Source organism: Mytilinidion resinicola (genome assembly GCF_010093595.1).
Source record: "Mytilinidion resinicola strain CBS 304.34 unplaced genomic scaffold BDZ99scaffold_5, whole genome shotgun sequence".
Classification (NCBI taxonomy): Eukaryota; Fungi; Ascomycota; class Dothideomycetes; order Mytilinidiales; family Mytilinidiaceae; genus Mytilinidion; species Mytilinidion resinicola.
Genome location: NW_022985441.1, coordinates 798,802 through 818,302, shown reverse-complemented (window position 1 = coordinate 818,302; position 19,501 = coordinate 798,802). Strand labels below are relative to the sequence as shown.

At 52.6% G+C, this 19,501-nt stretch overlaps 6 protein-coding genes across 6 annotated transcripts; 2 read left to right on the top strand and 4 right to left on the bottom strand.

The window, feature by feature from the left end:
* Positions 1–946: 946 nt before the first annotated feature.
* On the bottom strand, positions 947–2,717 carry BDZ99DRAFT_411482 (uncharacterized protein; the record flags this gene model as incomplete). The annotated part of the gene is made up of 3 exons (XM_033716619.1): positions 947–2,293; positions 2,484–2,635; positions 2,690–2,717. Coding segments are annotated over 3 exons (1,527 nt in total), but the record flags the coding sequence as incomplete, so codon positions are not given.
* Positions 2,718–3,850: 1,133 nt separating this feature from the next.
* Positions 3,851–4,684, top strand: BDZ99DRAFT_381250 (uncharacterized protein; the record flags this gene model as incomplete). Its single annotated transcript, XM_033715227.1, has 2 exons — positions 3,851–4,318; positions 4,397–4,684. 2 exons carry the CDS (start codon positions 3,851–3,853, stop codon positions 4,682–4,684), a joined length of 756 nt encoding a protein of 251 aa, XP_033580026.1.
* Positions 4,685–5,523: 839 nt separating this feature from the next.
* On the bottom strand, positions 5,524–6,769 carry BDZ99DRAFT_473784 (uncharacterized protein; the record flags this gene model as incomplete). The annotated part of the gene is made up of 3 exons (XM_033721857.1): positions 5,524–5,785; positions 5,915–6,443; positions 6,532–6,769. The coding sequence occupies 3 exons, from the start codon at positions 6,767–6,769 to the stop codon at positions 5,524–5,526; spliced, it is 1,029 nt and encodes a 342-aa protein (XP_033580025.1).
* A 477-nt stretch (positions 6,770–7,246) lies between these two features.
* Positions 7,247–8,577, bottom strand: BDZ99DRAFT_437889 (uncharacterized protein). Its single transcript, XM_033717600.1, has 2 exons — positions 8,413–8,577; positions 7,247–8,346 (listed from the first exon to the last, which is right to left on the bottom strand). Exons 1-2 carry the CDS (start codon positions 8,484–8,486, stop codon positions 7,683–7,685), a joined length of 738 nt encoding a protein of 245 aa, XP_033580024.1. The 5' UTR covers positions 8,487–8,577; the 3' UTR covers positions 7,247–7,682.
* A 4,239-nt stretch (positions 8,578–12,816) lies between these two features.
* Positions 12,817–14,609, bottom strand: BDZ99DRAFT_381822 (sugar transporter; the record flags this gene model as incomplete). Its single annotated transcript, XM_033715260.1, has 5 exons — positions 12,817–13,731; positions 13,780–13,925; positions 13,981–14,209; positions 14,275–14,332; positions 14,386–14,609. The coding sequence occupies 5 exons, from the start codon at positions 14,607–14,609 to the stop codon at positions 12,817–12,819; spliced, it is 1,572 nt and encodes a 523-aa protein (XP_033580023.1).
* A 983-nt stretch (positions 14,610–15,592) lies between these two features.
* Positions 15,593–18,831, top strand: BDZ99DRAFT_517348 (membrane copper amine oxidase; the record flags this gene model as incomplete). The annotated part of the gene is made up of 9 exons (XM_033725170.1): positions 15,593–15,855; positions 16,280–16,333; positions 16,386–16,781; positions 16,833–17,738; positions 17,804–18,297; positions 18,357–18,367; positions 18,417–18,661; positions 18,724–18,750; positions 18,804–18,831. The coding sequence occupies 9 exons, from the start codon at positions 15,593–15,595 to the stop codon at positions 18,829–18,831; spliced, it is 2,424 nt and encodes an 807-aa protein (XP_033580022.1).
* Positions 18,832–19,501: the final 670 nt, after the last annotated feature.

The following is a 19,501-nucleotide window of genomic DNA, read 5'->3' as shown; positions in this document are numbered from 1 at the left end:
GGAGCGAGGAATCTGGGTCGGGGGGATTGTGGTAGACAGGGGTGGGTGCTCTCGGCCTGGAGCTTGGGATGTCGATGGGGTTGGCGGCTGTGCCGGGTCGAGGGGTGGTGGCGAGGGGTTTAGAGGTAGAGGTAGAGGCTTGCAGGGAGGTGCTACGGAGGGTTTCGGCGGTAGTGCTCGTTCTCGGGTCCGTAGCTGGTACTCTAGAAGGAAGAGATGAGCGGGAGGGAGCTGGCGTGCTGTGTATCGTCTCCACCGTAGTACTCATTCGAGAGTAGCCTCTAGACGTCGTGTTATGCGGTGTTCGGACAATGCTGCCTTCTCTAGAATCCGAGTCCGATTCTGGAATCTCAGTACTCAGAACGACATTTTCCAGACGTCTTCCGTCAACAGCGAGTAGATGTGCGTCCTTAGCCCTCCTATCCTTTCCCGCAAAATAGGCAGATATCATTTCCCTCTGCCGATCCGTCCAGACCTGCGAGTTCTGGCCGTCGTCGCTCTCTTGAGACGAATGGATAGACTCAACGTACATCTCGCCGTCATGATCTAGTCTTACCTGTGCTCGTGATGTCTTATGCTTAGGAGGTGGTTCTGGAGAAACGTGCGATGGCGATGAGGAGGGATGCTGGGCTTTTGCCATTGGTTGGAAACCTTGCAACCTCTTTGCAAGTGTTTGACGAGTAGAGTTGCTAGCTTTTGGGTTCGTCTTAACTAGAGATTCAAATGTCGTCTCTTTAATCTCCGATGTATCAACCGATGGTTTCGGTTGCAACAGCGACGACGCTTTTCGTTTCAATTTCGGCGGCGAGATAAGAGACATATGCTGGCTTAGGTCCACCCGTTTCACGGACTGCTGGAAATCCTCTACCGTGCTTGCCTGCGTCTCAGTATGCACGCTGATTTGAGTTTCCTCGTCGTTTGCTCCGGATTGCTGGGCCCCTTCTGCGCGCTGTGCGAATGCTACCAGCATCTCCGCATCATGTGCAAAGACATCATCTGAGCAGAGATTGCCAAAGAGAGAGCGTATGCTCAGCTCCGAGGTCCAATTGGCGGCGTCGACGGTGCATGGATAGACGTCACGTGGTCGGAATGCTTGGACCAGCTCACAGAGCTCTCTGTACGACGAGTGTCTCGAATAAGGAAATTTAATAGTTTTGGGGAGACCACCTTCCTGAATTGGAAGGCACTTTCCATTTTCCGAAGAGGGTGTAGGGTGCGAGGCCTGTCTCGCTGCACCTTTTGCTAGTATAGGGATGAGGTCTTTTATCGGAAGGTTGTCGAGGAGCGTAACGTCCTCGCACGAGCCATTCTCAGCTGTGCTAGGTTCGAGCGTTATACTGTCTTTTGAGTCGGTGATGGTGGTAGAAAGGAGTTTGAGCACTATTGAGAGAAGGTCTGGATTGGATATGTTTGTAGCACAGAGATGCATCAGCTGAGCTACATCGTTGGTGCTGCCAACTTCGAGTTCGTGAGCTTGATCTAGATCTCCTTTGCCACCGCCTGCGCCAAGTTCGGCGATTTCGGAACCGTTTTCTAATCGCGTTACAATCGGGAGGATGTGTACGACATTTGAGTTTTTCTTTACGGCAGGACATGAAAATCCTTTTTCGCAGCTGTGGAGTCTGACGTTCGAATCTTGAGTCAGACAGCCGCTCCTTTGGTGGTTACCTAGAGAAAATCCAGAGAGTGGCGGTGCCTCTCTACAGTCTGGGGTGCCTCTTACGGCCGAGAGAGATTTATAGATTGACCACCGATATTTATCGAGGTGTATAGGACATTCAAGGAAATTTGAGAGAGCGATCCACACATTTTCATACCCGAAGGTCCAGGAATGGAAGTAGAATATTGTTTCGGGGGGGTATTTCTCTACCTTACTGAGCAGTTCCTTTATGCCTTCAGCTTTAGATTGGAAGTCTCTCGACCACAGTGACTTGGTTGCAAAGGTGGTGTCTAAGTATATGCAGTCAAGTCGTCGATTGCCAAGAGTGTATGGGATTAGTACCGGATTCTGCACCAGAGAATTTACCCACCAGGACTCGGATCTGATATCCCCTGTGTACAGGATTGCCTTGCCGCCGCCCTGGATAAGGAACATGGCGGCCCCCGCGCAGTGATTGGCATCGAACAGGGTGACGCGCAACTCATTGCCGGGAGATAGCTCGATGACAGTCGGCGTGTCTAGAGGCAGCGTCTTGAGCAAATACTTCAGATGCCTGTACGTCTGCTTCCGCGTCTCGAGGAGGCCTTTTGCAAAATTCATTCGATGGGGGTACTTTTCGAGACGGAGCAGGATCTGGGAGCATCAACACCAACGCGCATGCACAGAAGCAGCGGAAGCTAGACAATTGAGAGAGATGGGTGCATGCAGATAGAGCACGTTCTTGCACGACCAGACGCGTGATTCGAGCCACGATGGAAGGATGGAGGCTGGGATGCAGGGCACGTCTGTTCATGCGGAGCATGGCAGCCAATCAGTCACTCACCTCGCGGGTTGCCGGCGAGCAGTAGACAAAGGGCGCCCTCAGCGACTCCAGGCCCTGCAGATGGTCGGAGTGCACATGGCTGAGGAAGCAGGCCAGCGGCGGCGGCACGGCCAGCACGGGGCGAAAGTAGTCGATTCGGATCTGGGGGAACTCTGGGCGGAAGTGGGTGAGGACACGACCGTATCGAGGCGCTGAAACCGACTTACCGGCCACGACGCCCTTGAAGGTCGACATGTTTGGCAATGCAGTTCGCGTGCTCCCAGCAGTCAGGACCGCGGTCGAGTGGCGTGGGTGAAAAGGCGGTAGGCGCTGGTCGGCGCGATTCGCTGCAGAGTTTCACTTTCTTTGCGCGTCCGCCGCCTGTTCCTCCGGCCCGCGTCGGTGGCATGCAGCGCGCATCTGCGGGCCTTGCTGCAGGCGTGCGAGAGGAGTGGAGAGTGCCACGGTGGCGCGGCCCTGGCGTCGAGGTGATGCTGGCCGGGCACGGCTCGTCAGGGTCGAAGCCGACGGGATGGATCAAAGGCGCAAAAAGCGGGAGGCGGGCACGGCGGGCTTCGTTGGCCACGGCTTACGCGCGCAGCACCCAGCAGCAGAGGCCGGGAGCCGTCAGTGGCCGCATTCAGTGCCCGTCTGGAGGCAGCCCGTGGTTCTGGAGGGCCGGCCGGGCTGGTCTTCTGCTGGACGCTGCCAGGGCCGCCAAATCGGCGTGGTGCAGGCTGGGCCGGCGGTGATAGGTGGCGTTGGCGGATTTGCTGCAGCTTAAATCGGTCGACCCTTGAAGGCACAGCGACGGCCCCGAGCTCCACCACAAAGCATGCACCAGGCGCACCCACCTCGCGGCTACTGCCCGGGGTGTGGGAGCAGTGCTGCCGTTATAAGTAATGGCGGTGTACAGCTTCAAAGACTTCATTTCCCCGAGCCCTCCGCCCCAATTCTCCCCGTCTCCCTGACGACCTCCTGAACCGCGACATTCACCCCTAGAGTAGCGTTCCGCGAAACAACTGCCGCAGTCCGCCGCCTCACGCTATATCCACGCCAACCACGGTCAGCCACCGCCTCCAGCATCTCCTTCCTGCTCCTGCTCCTGTCGTCTGCGTGACGGCCGCTGTGATTTGTTCCACCACCACTCCCTTTGCAGTCACGCTGCCAGTCTCGTGCTTGGTGCCCTCAGGAACCAGGGACCACTCGTCCTCGGAACGCCATCCAGGCACCATTCCACACACGAACCAGCACACGGACACGTCCGGCCCCTTCCCTAGCTGCAGTCACACCTACATAAGCCCCGGCATCTCACTCCGCGCGCGCCTGCGTCCTCCACCGCGAACACACCGCTCCCTACGCAGCTCTTCCTCGCCACAGCGCCCACAATGCACCGCAAACAACCCATAACCACGCTCGTCTACAACGAGCTCTTCCCCAACCCGCGGCCCGAAGACCCCGCCAGCTTCAGCGCCCACCTCTCCAAGAGCCTCGTCGGCGAGGTCCGCATCGAAACCGCCACCTTCTACGGCTCCCTCGACACCATCGAAGCCCGCTACCCGGGCCTCAACTACTTCCACCCGCCGCACCGCAAGCGCCTCGGCCGCTTCCCGCACCACGCCCGCCTCTTCCGCGCCTTCGACGACCTCGGCCTCACCGAGCACGAGATCCAGGGCTTCTGCCGCTGGGAGGGGACCCTGTGGGCCCGCGAGCGGTACGAGCGCGACGAGGGGGTGAAGGTGCACGACACGACGGGCATGGAGATCGGGGAATGGGTGGACCGGAGGAAACGCGTGAAACAAGGGGGAAGCAAAGGGATTAACGTGAAGACGCGGATTGAGGTTGAGATCGAGGAGGTGCGGCAGCCGCAACAGCGGGGCCGGGGCGTGAATGGCAGCTCGGGGATGGATGTTGACGGAGAAGAGGAGGACGAGCCAGCGGACGCAGACATGGCCGACCGCGAAGACGAGGAAAGCGACGAGGACGAGGTGGCCGATTCCGTGGGCTTCGCGCTCAACGAGCGGCTACGACATGCGGCTGCGTTGCGCGAGCAAGGTGTGAGCGTCGTCATGGATCCGGAGTGGGAGCAGTTTCTGAAGGAGCAGGAAAGGGGCGAAGGTGGAGACATGGAAATACAGCCGTCGGCGACGTCTACCGCGCCCACGGTTGCGTTTTCGAGCAGACCCACGGTACCATCTCTGGGCGCCGCGACATCGTCTTGATGACTTTTACACTCCACAATCCAGACTGTTACACTCTACCATCTATCAACTCCGTTAACCAGCAAGATGAACGTCATCAGCTTCCCTCTCAACTTCTGGCTCAGCACGGATGGCAAGACTTGGTCATGAAATGCCCGACACGGCCTACAGCCCCTCTCATCCATACTCTTCTGCGTTTAGGCTAGCATCGCCTACCTCCCCAGCCCCCAGACTCCAATATTCCGCGGTCCTGCACATTTCCATGGTCCCGCACATCTCACCGGCGTTAACATTTCCACGGCGTCTCACATCTTTTTTTTTGCGAACAGCGGAGTTTTCAGGCGTCACGAAACGGCATATAGCGAACAACAACAAACGGAGGGGCGGTGGAGTAATACCCGTTTTCTTATGACTTTTGGGGCGGGAAACGGGGCTTTCAGGTAGTTTTTTTTGTCTCGTATTCTCCAACGATTGGCCCCCGGGGGGGAGGGGAGCTTGTATATACTCGAAAGTCATGGGTTTGAGAAGTTTTACAAGATTCATCTGGTGCGTATTTGGGTGATGTGCTGGAGTGTGAGGAATGAGTGATTTGGTGGAGATGTGCGTGAGGCATGATGAGGATCGATGATGAGGATCGAGATCTTTTCAAAGATTGTGCGTGAGATTTTTGATCGACTAGTTGCTTTGTCGAGCTACTTCAGAAGGTATAGGTAGGAAAGATATATTGTTCGCCTGTGAACTCCTATGATGAATTATGCTCTCTAATTATTCATCCTCTGGTCGACGACTCCATGCTACCGCGAAGGCACCTCCGCCGAGTCGAATCCCGATGAATATGTCGCAAATGAGCATGATCATGCTCAGTCGATGCCACCGTCTTTGTCGCCGTTTTCAACGCCTTCAACACCTCCCGCATCAAGCATCTTCAGCGCCTCCTGCTCGCTCTTCTCATTTCTCATACCGCCATAGTCGCCATCTCCAACATCCTCAGCCACCTTCCCATTCTCCTCCTTCACACCACCATAATCTCCAGCACCTCCAGCCACATCCACAGCAACATCCCCCCTCATCCTCTTCGCCGACGGCCCATCCCCCACCACCTCATCACCATCATCGCGATCCCTACACGCCCGTCAGCACGCCATCACCCAATCCCACCCCCCCAAAACGCTCTCTCACAACCTTCGACCCCCCAACCCCGCCAACCCCCCCAACCCCCCCAACCCCCCCTTCTTCGCGCCCCTCACAAACCTCCCCACAATATCCTCCTGGTCAATCTCCATCGCCTCGCCCGCCCCTCCACCGCCCTCCTCCCCATTCCCCCCGGGCCCGCGCTTCGCCCCGCCGCTCTTCTCCTCCAGCAGCGCCATGGCCGTCTCCATGCCGCGCTCGCGCTTGCGCCGCTCCTTCTCGCGCAGCACCGCGGCGCGCCGCACGCCCGCGATCTGCGCGTCCAGCTCGTCGAGCGCGCCGCCGGCCCGCGCGCTCCACGCCGCGAGCGTCGCGGACAGCGCGGGCAGCGCGCCCGGCGCGAGGTCGCGCAGCGGCGAGATGGAGGAGACGTTGACGAGGCCGTGCGCCGGGTCGAGGGTCGCGGTGAGCAGGGAGGCGTAGATGGCGGTGGTGATGAGCTCCTCGAGGGCGCGGGGCGAGGGGAGGGAGAGCGCGGTGGTGAGGTGGGCGTAGGTGAGGGTGGTGTGGGAGCGGGCGAGGGGGAGCAGGGAGAGGAGGAGGAGCTTTTGGTGTTGTTGGGCGTTTAGGGGGGGCAGGGAGGGGTTGGCTGGGAGGGTGTTAGCTGGGATTTCTAGATCTGTGTGGGTTTTGAGGGTGGAGGTTGGAAAGTGGAAAGTGGAAAGTGGTTGCCTTACCCTTGTAGTCTGCCAATGTGCCCCAGGCGAATATCTCCAGTAGTGTGAGGTGTGAGGCGTATTCGGTCGATTGCCTCAGTGCTTGCATGTTTGGCGTCTGCAGAAGCTCGGCGAAGACGTAGGTGTTCGGGGCGGAGGTAGCTTGCGAGACCAGATCGGCGGCAGCGCGGGGAGAGTTTGCGGATTTCGAGAGGGCGAGGAAGGGTTCGAGCGCGTTGAGAGCGCGTGTTTGCTCCATGGTGAGTTGGAGAGAGTGTAGGAGTATTAGAAAGAGTTTGTGTTGGTGAGGTTGGTGAGGTGGAGATAAATTGCTTGAAGTGACGGTGGAGGTGTATTTCAGTCAACAGCGATGGAGCTCGGGGCTTGGCGCGGGGCATCTGATAAGATCATCAATTCACCGCCCGAGATTCCTCCTAGCTACCATCAAATTCTTAAAATTTGAACGATGTGGAGTCCACTGTTTTACGTAGGAACTCCAAGCTCAGTTTAGAGCGAGGAAGTTACATAGGTTGGTAGGTTGTCCTGTATCTTGGCCTTCAGTTGCATTCACCCTCTTTTCAAGACCACTTCTCGGGGCGGTATTCAATTGAGATCCTGTAACGCGCATCATGAGAGGTACTTCGAGGGCATAATTTCAACAGAAGCAGAAGTACCAGGGGTTTCTCTGACGGTGGAGGGCAAAGCAGGTCAAAAACGATAGATACGAGGATTAATAAAGGGGACAAGGTCAGGCATTCATTGGTTCACGAAAAAGTGGTTCCATAACCAGGCGCTATCAGACGACTCCTGGCCTCTAGAACCTCCATCCTTAACTCGAAATGATCACCAATTAGTGTCGACGACGATGAGAGCATAGCTTGTATTTGTATCTCATAGTTTTGTCGATACCACTCAGCGTGTTGTGAGCGCCCTTGATCCGACGAGCCAGCCACTATTCCATCTCCCATGTCATTGTTCGGCCATGGCATAGAGTCAACCGTCGTTGTCTCAATCCAGGTCCCCATTGTGTTAGCCAAGGCATGAATTTCTTTAGATTGTTTTCTGTTGCCAAGATCTGAGAACAAAAGCCGTCGTTAAGCTCCTTCCTGCCTTAGCAGAGCATCAAAGTGTCCGCAGTTTTAGCTAAGCAAGAAGGGGATTTTAGCGTGCCTTCAAGCGGTTGCATCGTCCTTCGAAGTAGGCGGTAATTTCTCTCCCGGGCTGGAGTGATCGTGCCATTGGCATCGGTCCATTCTTGCCCATGACAATTGGCTCATGCCCTTCCAACCACCCTGCGCGTCCACCTCGTTCAGGAGATCGAAGATGAAGTCAATCGTGAGGTGATCCTTGCCGTGTTCCATGAAAGCCTTGACAGAAGCTAGTGTAGAACGGTAGATGCATAAAATGAAGCTGCGTAGAGCTGACGATTCGGGTGTGTTGTCGTAAACGTATTTGATGGCATCATTCGGAACGACCCAACTTTCGGCGGTTGCTCTATGAAGCTGATCGATGGCCATGTTCTTGAGGCCTGGTATGCCTCTCATATCGCCGAACACAAAGACCTCGCACAAGAACTGGTGGTATTTTGTCGATTTGAGCCAAGAGGGGGTCGGATCCTGGTCCCGTAGGCGTCTGTTATACATCCATCTCTTGAAAGCCTCGAACACTTCTGGTTTATCTTCTTCAAGCTCTACAACCTGGGTGACGCCCTCTTTGAAGCTTCCATTGAGAGCAGCCGCAAAGTATGATGAGTAGTAAGTCAGAAGACCCTTGAAGACCCGAAACTCCTTCTTCTGTTTGCCAACATTGATCGAAACTTCGTAATCCCAAGCGGTCCTATCGAAACGATATTCTTAGCGTGCTGTGTTCGCTATCAGCGAGTGCGTTTTCAGTTAGACGTACAGTGGAGGGAATTCAGTCTTGTGTGGACACTCCTTGAGGTCAGTCGGCATCTTGAACTTGACGGTGGCCGCCATCGCGACGAGTGCCAGGCGGCAGACCAGGCCTCCGCAGTGGTGGTTAGGTACGAGCGGAAGCTCGCGAAGTTGAAGGAGGTGAAGGAATGCGCGAGTCGGATATACGTGGCGGCGGATCGGTACCAAGCGGGCCGAGAGATAATCCTAAAGTGAGTCGTGGAAGTAAAATGCTCCCGACTTCAACATCTGAGCTTAGACAGCCATGTGCTGGCCTCACCGCATTCCAGCATGAAGGCTGCCTATCGACCGGCATGACTTCTCGGCGTATCGAAACGACGCTGGACGCAATCACAAGTATCTCGTCACAAGTTTCGCGCAGTTTACCACTACTTGAACGCCACCAATGATGTCTCAAAGCCTTGAATAATTCGCAAGCTATGTTGGGGTGAAAGTTGGGCTCGAATCGAAAGATTCGATTGATCGATGATCTCTCTAGGCTGTCCTAGGAGTGCCACCTCTAGCAGCATCGGAGCAGATGTGAGTTCGTGTGCATAGAGGGTTCATTTGACGCTGGCGCAGCTACGCCGTGGAAGTCTGCAACATTTTACTACGACGTTCCTGCCGGTTATTCGATTCTTAAAGTCCATGGCTAAGTGTTCAACAGATATATCTTTCTCGCAAAAAAACGAGAACTACAGCAATTATGCTTCCTTCTAGAGCTGTTAGTTACTCATCAGATAACAACGTCACAATCAAAAGAGGTCCTGTGGAAGCATAAGGGGGGAGTAGTATCATTTGATGTTGGGCCTAGGCCGATGTCCAGTTATGCGGGATCGCCTCGCCACGCAACCGGTGGTCCAGAAGCCTTCGGAAACGAGCCTAAATCTATGTGTATCAAGACTTATACTTTCTCCTGATTGCCGAAACCTCATGGGGGCACTCCAAGCAGTGGCGACCCAGTGTACACAGTCGTTCTCGGAGAGTCCGTCGGTTTGGCACAAGCTCCAAGAAAAGTTCCATTGTCGTCTAAATCAGTGATACTCTAAACGGCGGTCGGTACGTTGGCGTCCTCAGAGCTCCTCCGGGCTCACGGTGATCGTGAAACTGGCATCGATCTACCTTCGCCCACGCTATCCTCAACAAGCTCTCGTCTCCCAATGGCCATGTACCACTCTTGTTCTTGCTGGCGATGAAGCCCAATACGTCGAAAACGAAGTCGATCGGCCAGTGATCGCTCTTGTTCGCAACAAAGGTATTGTGATCCGGCATTCCTGCGACTATAGCTTGGACGGCGAAGCGGCGTAGCTGAGATCCTTCGCAGCTGTTCTCATATATGTATCGAATCTTGGAGCCGGGGATTTCCATCCAAGACCATGTGAACACTCGGTGGAATGCGTCAATGGCCTCATTTTTCAACGCCGGTATGCCTCGTGTCTCTCCAAATATGGAGATCTTGGAGATAAGAAGGTATAGGGCTAGTGCTTGCACCCTATTGAAGGCTTCTGGGGAATACAGGCCATCCTTATTGAGTGGCGACGACGTAGATTTGTCGAGGCGCCCAGTGTAGATCCAGCAATGGAACGCGGAGAACACTTCCACTTCGTCCTGCTTAAGCTCGATCGGCTCGGTCTGGCCTTCCCTCAGTACAACCCTCAGTGCGGCGGCGAAGTACGAGGAGTGATAGATGAGTAGGCCTTTGTAGATGCGAAACTCTTTCTTTTCCTGGCCGACTATCACTGACACCTCATGACTGTAGGCGTCGCTATGCACCAACACCGTTAGCATACAATTTGTGCATGAGACAAGGCAACCCGGCGACTCAATGTCCTTTTGTGCTTCATTGACGTAGCTGGCAGGCCACAGCGGGCGGGAAACAAGTGACACACTCAAGAAGTCCGCATTGGTGTACACCTGTCTGCCAGTGCTTGGAGGGCTTCAACAACTTTTTAGATGGCCCAAGGTGAAAAGTTTCCATAACGCTCAGATCTCTGAAAATGTATTGAAGCACCCCAAGTAGTGGCATACACGTGTACACACCCACCCCTGCGACCTGTTGAAACTAAGAGTGCTACTTTTTCAGGAGCCGCGTGCAGTGCAGGCGTCGAGCTAGCCCTCGTTCTATCATCACTGGTGGACTTACATCAAAGGGGACTTGGGTGGATGCGAGCATGGCTTGAGATCTGGCATGACGAACTTCGGCTTCGGTACCGTTGGAGTCTTAGGCGCCGTTGACAGCGCAGGTATCGCTGGGGGCTGGGCGCTCATAGCCAGCGAGAGGTTGATTGTGGTAAAGAGGATGAGATTGCGCTCGAAACGGTCGGCAGGTTCTAGAAAGCGTGACAGCAGGATTAGGTAAGCGCTGAATTGAAGTGAACGGAAGCCACGTCATAGTATGTTCTCACTGTGTACACCTCTCTGCCAATGTACTGTTGGGCAACATCGAAGAGTCACAATTTCTAAATCAAATCACGAATGTCAGGCCTCAATCCATCACTGGCAGAGAAGGTCTTGCAGAAACATAAGGGGGGTAGTAGGATGACTTAATGCTAGGCTCAAGCTGAGACCTTTTCACCCTCTAATCGATTAAACTGTTCCCTTACCAAGGCAGCCTTCATATACACGTCGTCTATGGAGAGGGCCACCCGTTCGTTGCAATTCTTCTCGAAACTCCTCCAGGTCCGGAGTGGTCATGCCACTGGCACCTGTCAACATTCGACCACCGACCCCGTCCAAAACGGAGGCCCCAACCTCCATCCTTATCCACAATTTTCAGTGTGTCGAAAATATAGCCGATAGCACAATCGTTATAATAACTTTTGAGGAAGTGGTGGAGGGTGTCGGTGCCTATAACTTTGAATTGAACAGTTATCTTACGTGGCGGAGACAGCTCGGCAGTGTTGTTATAGACGTAGGTCACAACTTCGGTATCTAGGTTCATCCAGCGTATGATCAAGTTCCTGTGAAGGGCATCGATAGCTGCATTCATGAATCCAGGGACTCCTCGCATGTCTCCGAAGAATTGAAATCAAATGTTGCTACCCACACCGGCGCCGTGAGCAGCAATGTCGTGATGCATGGGAATCCGAGGGTGTTCACAACGGAAGGGAAGAAGAAAGTCACGGTTGGCGACGGAAGGATGCAGTGTTGAACTCAACCCCTTTCATCCCGAGGTCATCTTCCAACCCATTTTTGCTCTCATTGAGCGAGGCTGCTGCGGTCGAGGTAGTTCATGAGGAACCTGGCTTTATAGTTAGCATATATACCGTTATTCGCATGGGGTTCGGAGTGTCGCTTCATACATAAGACATAGCAGTGGCAATAAACTGACATCGATCTTCCAAATGAGCTTCTTGTTGAAGTCGTACTAGCAAAGACTGATGAGCAAATCTATTTCTTGTGTTGAAGCAGCTGGTCGATATACATGTCGATCTTCTGGTTTTAGGGCGACGCCATGGGGATTGTTGACGCGTTTGGTATCAGGAGTCACAATCGCTTCGGTGTATGTCTCGTCGGAATTTTTCGTTGATCGCACTCGGGATTGAGGCTGTCCTTGTCATCTTAATTTTGATCGAAAGCTAAAAGAGCAAGCGATGCTCAGTCCTTGGTCAGTCCAAAGTTGTATCAGAAAGGAAAGTTAATTGATCGAAGTCTAAGAGATCAGCACAGTCTACAGAAGAGGTTGCGGCCAAGCTTTTATGTGCGCCGATATCAAAACTCCGGGATCCCTGAACCAGTGGCTCGGATCAGGTGTCGCCCCAGATAACAATCTGCGTGACTCGGAAAGTGGCTCTTGTTTCTGCTTTGTGAGGTCTCCGATTATTCCCCAAGTGGGGAGTTGAGTTCAGTGCACACAGGGAGAACAACAGGGAAGGAAGGCCCGATTGAATCAATGTTTTGAGATTATTGCCAGTGCATAAGGAGGTTTTGCAATTCGACAAGCTTTGAAAAGACTATGCATGTTACCCTAGGATATCTCCGAAGTGGTTCGTGAGCTTTTCAGGTTGTGCATTTTCCAAAGTTCATCACGAACAGCCGGGTGGCAGTTTCGTTGAACACACCGTCGGAGGTGGCGTGGCGACCTATCATGCTTGTCAAAATTGGCATCTTAAAGTTTTCGATAGCTTACTAGAGGGCCTCAAGCGTTGTTGGGCAAGCGTACACAAGCACAGAAAAAGTGTGTATATCAAGGATAGGGAATCTTAAATCAGGACCACAAATGGATGCTGCTACTTTTTGTTCAAGTGAGGCTAGGTACCGGGCGAGATTAGATATCTGGTTGAAGTCAAATTCGGTGACGACCAGCTCCTCAAACTGCTGGTGAATGCTTTATGGATAGACATCGGAGGGTAGAAAGTAGTCTTTACGATACCGGTATCTGCAGCCTCTACTCCTAAATCGTGTAGGTTCCAAAGTCCCGAGTACGCACGCCCCTCTCAAACATAATGTCAAGTTCTTCGTATGTCCTGCCCTTAGTCTCAGGAATGCGGAAGAATGCCCATACGAGGGATATGCAAGCAAGTCCGCCGAAAAAGAAGCCAAGCTTTCCCTTCACATTGGCTTGGTCTGGATTCATCAAATAGGGAATAGCTACAGTCATCGCTATGCCAAGCACGGCCTGCACGGCTGTGGATATGGCAATAGTCTTCGCGCGTACTTCTGTCGCGCTAACTTCGCACAAGATAACGAAGCAGACGGGTCCAATCGATATATCGTAAAAAAAATTCCAAATTATCATAAGAGATGATTGCGCCCAGATGATGTTTGGGTGTCTATCAATATTGGGAGCCAGATCAAGAAATCCGATGAGGAGTTGCAACACAGCGAGGATCGTGAGGCCAACGTTGTAGATCGTACGACGACCAAAGTGCTGGAGGAGGACCCATGAGCACAGCGTGCCGACGAAACCGACGGCAAGGAAACCGATGCCCATGTCGAAGGCTTTGTCGGTTGGAAGTCCGGCGCGAGTAAAAAATAATGTGCCGTAATTGATAAGGTAGATGCCGCTTAAAACTTGAATAGCATATACACCGATTCCGATTTCGGTGCGACGAAGATTAATCTTCTTAAAACAGTCCCAATAGGTGCTTCCAGCTTCCATTTCTTGTTCAAATCGATCTGTTTCGATGATCATAGCGAGTGTTGCTTTGACGTTTACCTTTGAAGAAGCTAGCCGAGAGAGCGAATGTTCAGCTTCAGCGAATCTATTGTTTCTGGCTAGCCACCATGGACTTTCCGGCGCGAAGGCCATCCCGGGGATAATAATCAAAATCCAGAACCATTGGAGAGCGAAGGGGATTGAATATGCCTGAATCAAGCTTAGAATGAACTCGGGAGTGTTTGTAGCGCTACTCACCCAATGATTTGATAGCTTCGAGGTACCAGCACATACTCCGTTCGCCAGAAGTTGACCCATAACAAAGCAGAGATTGATGTAAGACGTGAGTGTCCCACGAATGGCTATCGGACAAACCTCTGACGCGTATGCAGGCGCGATCACAACTTATGGCCTGTTAGCCGAGCGATCCTCGAAAAGCCTAGGCAATAGGAAGCACACCGTAGCAGCCTAATAATAAACCACCAAGCAGCTCACCCACGAGTAGTACTGGAAGGGAACGAGCGAAAAACTGGATGAACACAATTCCCGCAGTTCCACAGACGCACACGCTGAACGTTCTCTTGCGTCCATACAGCTCCATAGGAAGTCCAGCAAAAAGAGCACCGACCGCCTGGCCAATCGGGTTTCCCATACTGAGTCCAGTCTGCCATGGTGCGGAAATGATATACTGATCACTCATTGTCAGTCTCTCAATACATCCCCTGTCTTTGGCCCAGAATGGGGAGCCCCTACCTCGCCGTTGTATTGATATCCGAAATCCTTCTGGAAAGCGGGCATAGCGTAGAAATTCCTGATATCAAATGTAAGGACGCATAGCCTTATCAAGCTCAAGAAATTTCCTACCCCAATAGCTGCGGATCGAACGCGAGCATTATCACACCAAGCGAGAAAAAGACAGACCATCCAATGGCTTTGGGATACAGTTTCAGCGCACCGAGGAAGTCCAGCTGGTGTTCTGCCTCGATAGCTTCACGTACTTCACCCTCGATTTCATCAATGAAGGCTTTGGGTGATTGCACCGTCGACTCGCGCTCTTCCACCGCGCCATCGTCGGCTTTTAGAATCATGTTAGCTTGAATACGATGTTTTTGAAAGGAGACCTTTTGCAGTGTTGCGTTAGACAAATAAGGCGCTGGAACGCGTAGTTCTAGCGGGCATCGCTGCTCAAATGTAGCGGTGAAACAAGATCCGATGAATGCTGTCGGCACTCACCTTCCGGCGCGGGGATGAGGGGTTTCTTATCAGGTTCCTTGCCCATCTGTTACTTTGAGGTTGCATTGCGGGGATCCATCGAGGGATGATTGCCAGTCGTCGTGATATCAAGGTTAGCGTGCTGAGAAATGCTCAATGCTATCGATTACCGCTACGCCCACTTACGAATAACCTCCACTCTCTATCACTAGCCTAACACATCTTCTCTCATCAACTCCCAAGTTCAACGCGTCAAATCCTTCGAGCACTTTCAACTATGACATCGGGCAAACGTTCATCCTCCGCTTAGACGGAGGAAGTATCAGCATGCGAGAACCCTTATCTGCGGACACGAACTGCTTTAAGTAGCAACTACGGAATCCTTGCTGTCGACCAGCATGTCCCATCCCGTGCGCCCGCGGCACTTGAATCGTCTATCGGCGAACTCCCCATCTATAGCTACTGTAGGGCTAATTCATGGCATTGTTTCCTTTTTGTCGTTTGTCCTTGTCATCATAACCTTCTCCCGCCTGATGGGCAGAGTCATGAGATAAGCGAGCAACTTGTTCTTCGTTGCTCAGAAAGAACTGACACATACTGCCGGATTCCACTGATACATACTGCCGGGCCTCCACTGACACAGCCTGCTTTCTCCCCCCGCAACGGTGCCTGCCACAGCACCAATGCCGGCTAGATATCGATGAAGCGTTCAGGCACATCTTCCGAACCGGGCTCCCGGTGGCAGAGGGTGGGGCAATCCTACTTCCATGCAGTTCAAAAGGTCAACCTTAGACAGGCTTGCCAAACTCCCGGTTCCTGAGTCTCAGCAGAACCTCGAGTCTCGATATCACCTACCACAATGGGCCTCTCTAAAGCTTTTCAAGTGCTTTCGCTATTACTGTTAACCTTTCATACTACCCTTGTCGCGTCGAGACCCCGCCCGGAACCCAAATCAGCTTGGCTCAGAAATTCTGCTAAACGAAAGGGCTTTCCCGGCTATTCTAAACGCGAAGCTCCCAGCGGTACGGATTGCGTTGATACCCAGCTCGGGAAGCTAGCGGCTCCCAAACCAAACGTCTGGGCCGGACTCACCAATGACGAAACTGCGTCAGTAACAGCATGGTACGTGTGATCTTTACTGTTGAGATTTGAAGAGATTCCTTGATTGCATTCGACTCCAGGGGCAGAGCCCGTATATTTCCAAGAGAGGAGGTCTTACAATTCCTCATCAAAGATATCCGTGCACTCGTTTGCCGCTGCATGAGGAGCCTCATGTTATTCTCAGCATTCTTAATGAGAGAGAAGTTCCGCTTTTTGAACAACTGGTAAGCTCGCGAGGCTACCCCTGACAGCGTCAGCAGGGGGTATGCAGAATGAAAGTGTATGCACTGCCCCTGGTTGTCAGTACGTTGGAACCCCACAACAGTGGTAGGAAAGCGTGCGGATTTCTGTGACAAAGCACTGTACACGTGACCTGGGAACTGAAAAACACGTGCATGAAGTGGCAAGTCGAAGTTTTCCAAGATTGGATACTAATTTCGACTAGGTTATTCGCCCAAACATCGCTGAACCTGACTCAGACTGAGAATGCAACGGAATGGTATGCTACAGCTACATCCATCCGCTCTAATGATGTCTTATAACTCTTCAAGGGACAATACCATAATGCTAGTTGAGCTTATGACGCCCAACAAAACAGATGTTCTCGCTTTTCTCGAGGGCGTTGTTGAGCGACCGCCAACACGGTATGCGCATGTGATGATAGATCACCGCGCTGATGAGAACCCGTACTACGCGGATATCCTGGTCGGGCCGCTGCCCCTACAGAACGGAACCAATGGATCTGCCACCTGGGAGCCGTTGACCTATCCCTTTACTAAACAAAACAATGGTCGAGTCCGTAACCTTGACGCGGATGATGACACTCTGTACTCCGATTGGCTCTACGTTGTCAGCGCCTCCATCAAAGACATTACCCTAGAATTGTGGAACGGCACCTGTCTGGGCTTGGACAATGACACGATAGACGTGTGGGGAATCGACCCGTTGTAGGTGTAGATGTTTACATCCGAAACGTACTTCTGCTAATTGTGGGACAGATGGCAGGATGACGGAATCATTCGATGGGACACATTCTGGAACTATCCAACGTCAGATTTTGACGCCGAGACTCTTCTGCCTCTAGGCCTTTATTTCATGTCAAACGTCACGGGCCGAGACCCATCTAAGTGGTCGCTCGAAGGGTGGCTCTACAATGACGTCTTCTATCCCACCACAGATGCTTTCCGTGCAGCATTTTGGTCTCCCGGATTCGAAAGATTGCCTCCAAACGTGGAAGACACTTGGGCCGATTCGGATCAGGAGGGAACGGTTCCCCCGGCGGACAAAATCTACCCACCTTCCTTGGTTGCTCCCGCTGGATCCCGCTTTAGGGTGGACGTGGAAGAGCGATATGTTAAATGGATGGATTTCGATTTCTACTTATCTTTCACGCGTGATACCGGCTTACGACTGTTCAACATTCGATACAAAGGCGAGCGTATCATCTACGAGCTCGGCCTAGAGGAGGCACTGGCTCATTACGCCGGAAATGACCCTGTTTCATCTGGAACCTCCTATTTAGACAGTTTCTATGGATTCGGACCCTACGCATTTGAACTCGTGAAAGGGTTTGATTGCCCAAGCTACGCGACATACCTCAACAGCTCTTTCTATACGGCGGAAACAACACACACGCATCTCGATAGCATCTGCCTTTTCGAAATGGATGCGGGGTATCCTATTCAACGCCATTCTACTATGAACTATGTTTCTTCCACGAGGAACATCTTCTTCACGGTGAGAAGTGTCAGCACAGTCGGGAATTATGACTACATGTTCTCTTATCAATTTTACATGGATGGCTCCATACATATAGAAGTGCGGGCCTCCGGATACATTCAATCAACGTATTATGCTAAGAACGGAGACTACGGGTACCATATCCATGATGCTCTTTCCGGAAGGTTGGTTGCTCATCAGACATCTCTCCCGGTCTGTCCTACTCAATAGCTACTGACTCCAATTTCAGCATGCATGATCACGTCCTACATTACAAACTCGATATGGACGTCCTTGGCACCGCAAACACTATGCAAATGACCACTCTCGTCGCTACGACCGAGACCTACCCCTGGTCCCGCGGCAAGTCTCGCAACACGATGAAGCTTCAGCGCTCTTTCGTCGAATCAGAGGACGAGAGTAAACTCTTCTGGGCCGCCAACGGTGCGACGCAATTCTCAGTCGTCAACACCGACAAGCCGAATGCTTTTGGGGAGTATCGAGGGTATCGAATCCTACCTTCGGAAGGCACTATCCATTCGACAGTTCAGAACTCCAGTAATCTGGTAAACGCAGCGAATTGGGCCGGCTACGACTTGATGGTTACGAAACAGAAAGACTCAGAGCCGCGCTCTGCGCATCCGTTCAACTCGCAGGATGTGTCTGACCCCCCTATTGATTTTAGCAAGTTCTTTGATGGGGAGTCGCTCATGCAGGAAGATTTGGTCGTGTGGTTCAATCTCGGTGAGCACAATGCCGTCCATCCCGCTTCTTTATCTGAAAACATGCTAACCGTCTGGCAGGCATGCATCACGTATTAAGCTCCCTTCTTCAATCCACATCAAACCACTAATACACCCCAGATACCCCACACAGGCGACCTCCCCAACACGGTCTTCACTACCGCTCACAGCGGTCTCCAAATCATGCCGCTCAACTACCTGAAAGGCGACCCGAGCCGCGAAACTGTCAACATGGTCCGCATTAACTACAAAGACGGCGTTGTTAGCGAAGTCGCCGAGTTCGGGCAGAAAGAGCCGGTTTGTGCGCTGGATTTCCAGCCGATTGAGCCCGACTTGGCCGATTATAAGGGCGATGTAGTCATCAGGTACGTTATGTGACTGATTCTGGGTGTGTGAATAATGGAGGAAGAAGGCTAATGGAAGATAGGAAATTCCCGTATGATCCCAGTGACTGGTAAACATCCTCTCTATCCTTCTTCTTCAATCTTTGCTAATATGTTCCGTCAGGTACTATGAGACGGATAGTATCGTGTAGGTGGAAGTAAAGGTGTGATGAGCAACTGGAGACGACCGACTTACAGGACTACGTCATAAGTTTGGGCACACCGATAGATCACTACTGCACGGGTTATACTCTTGAGTGCTCGATACCACTGTGAGGAGTAGCCCAATTAGCATTTCAGTCTGCTAAAAAGAAACTTGATCTCCGCTGCGTCCATCTTTACATCGTAATCAATATTTCAAAAGCCAAGGGAAGTACCCCAAGCGGTGGCAAGAAAATATCCGAACCTGTGTTCTGGGACTGTAGAGATCGAGACGACCTGAAATGAAAATGCGACCAACTCCTAACCCACGACATCCCCTCATACATTGAAAATTCGCACATCGAAGTCCCTAGGTCGCTGCTTTTGCGCCTGCATCACCCCAGTTCTCATAGGGAAGTACCAGAAGCCACAGCACACGCACACAAGACCTCAACAGCGACATTCACTGCACGGGAACAACAAGTCATCATTCACAACCCAACCTACACATCCCACCCGCACCCCTTATCTCTCCCTCCAACACCGGCAACTCATACCCCTCCGCCAGGCCAAGCAATCGTGATTCAAGAAAACCCGCGCACGTCCTAGCCCTCAAACCACCGGCCCACCACACCGGCCCGCGCGCACACGCACACCTCCTCGCCTCATTTCTCGACCATA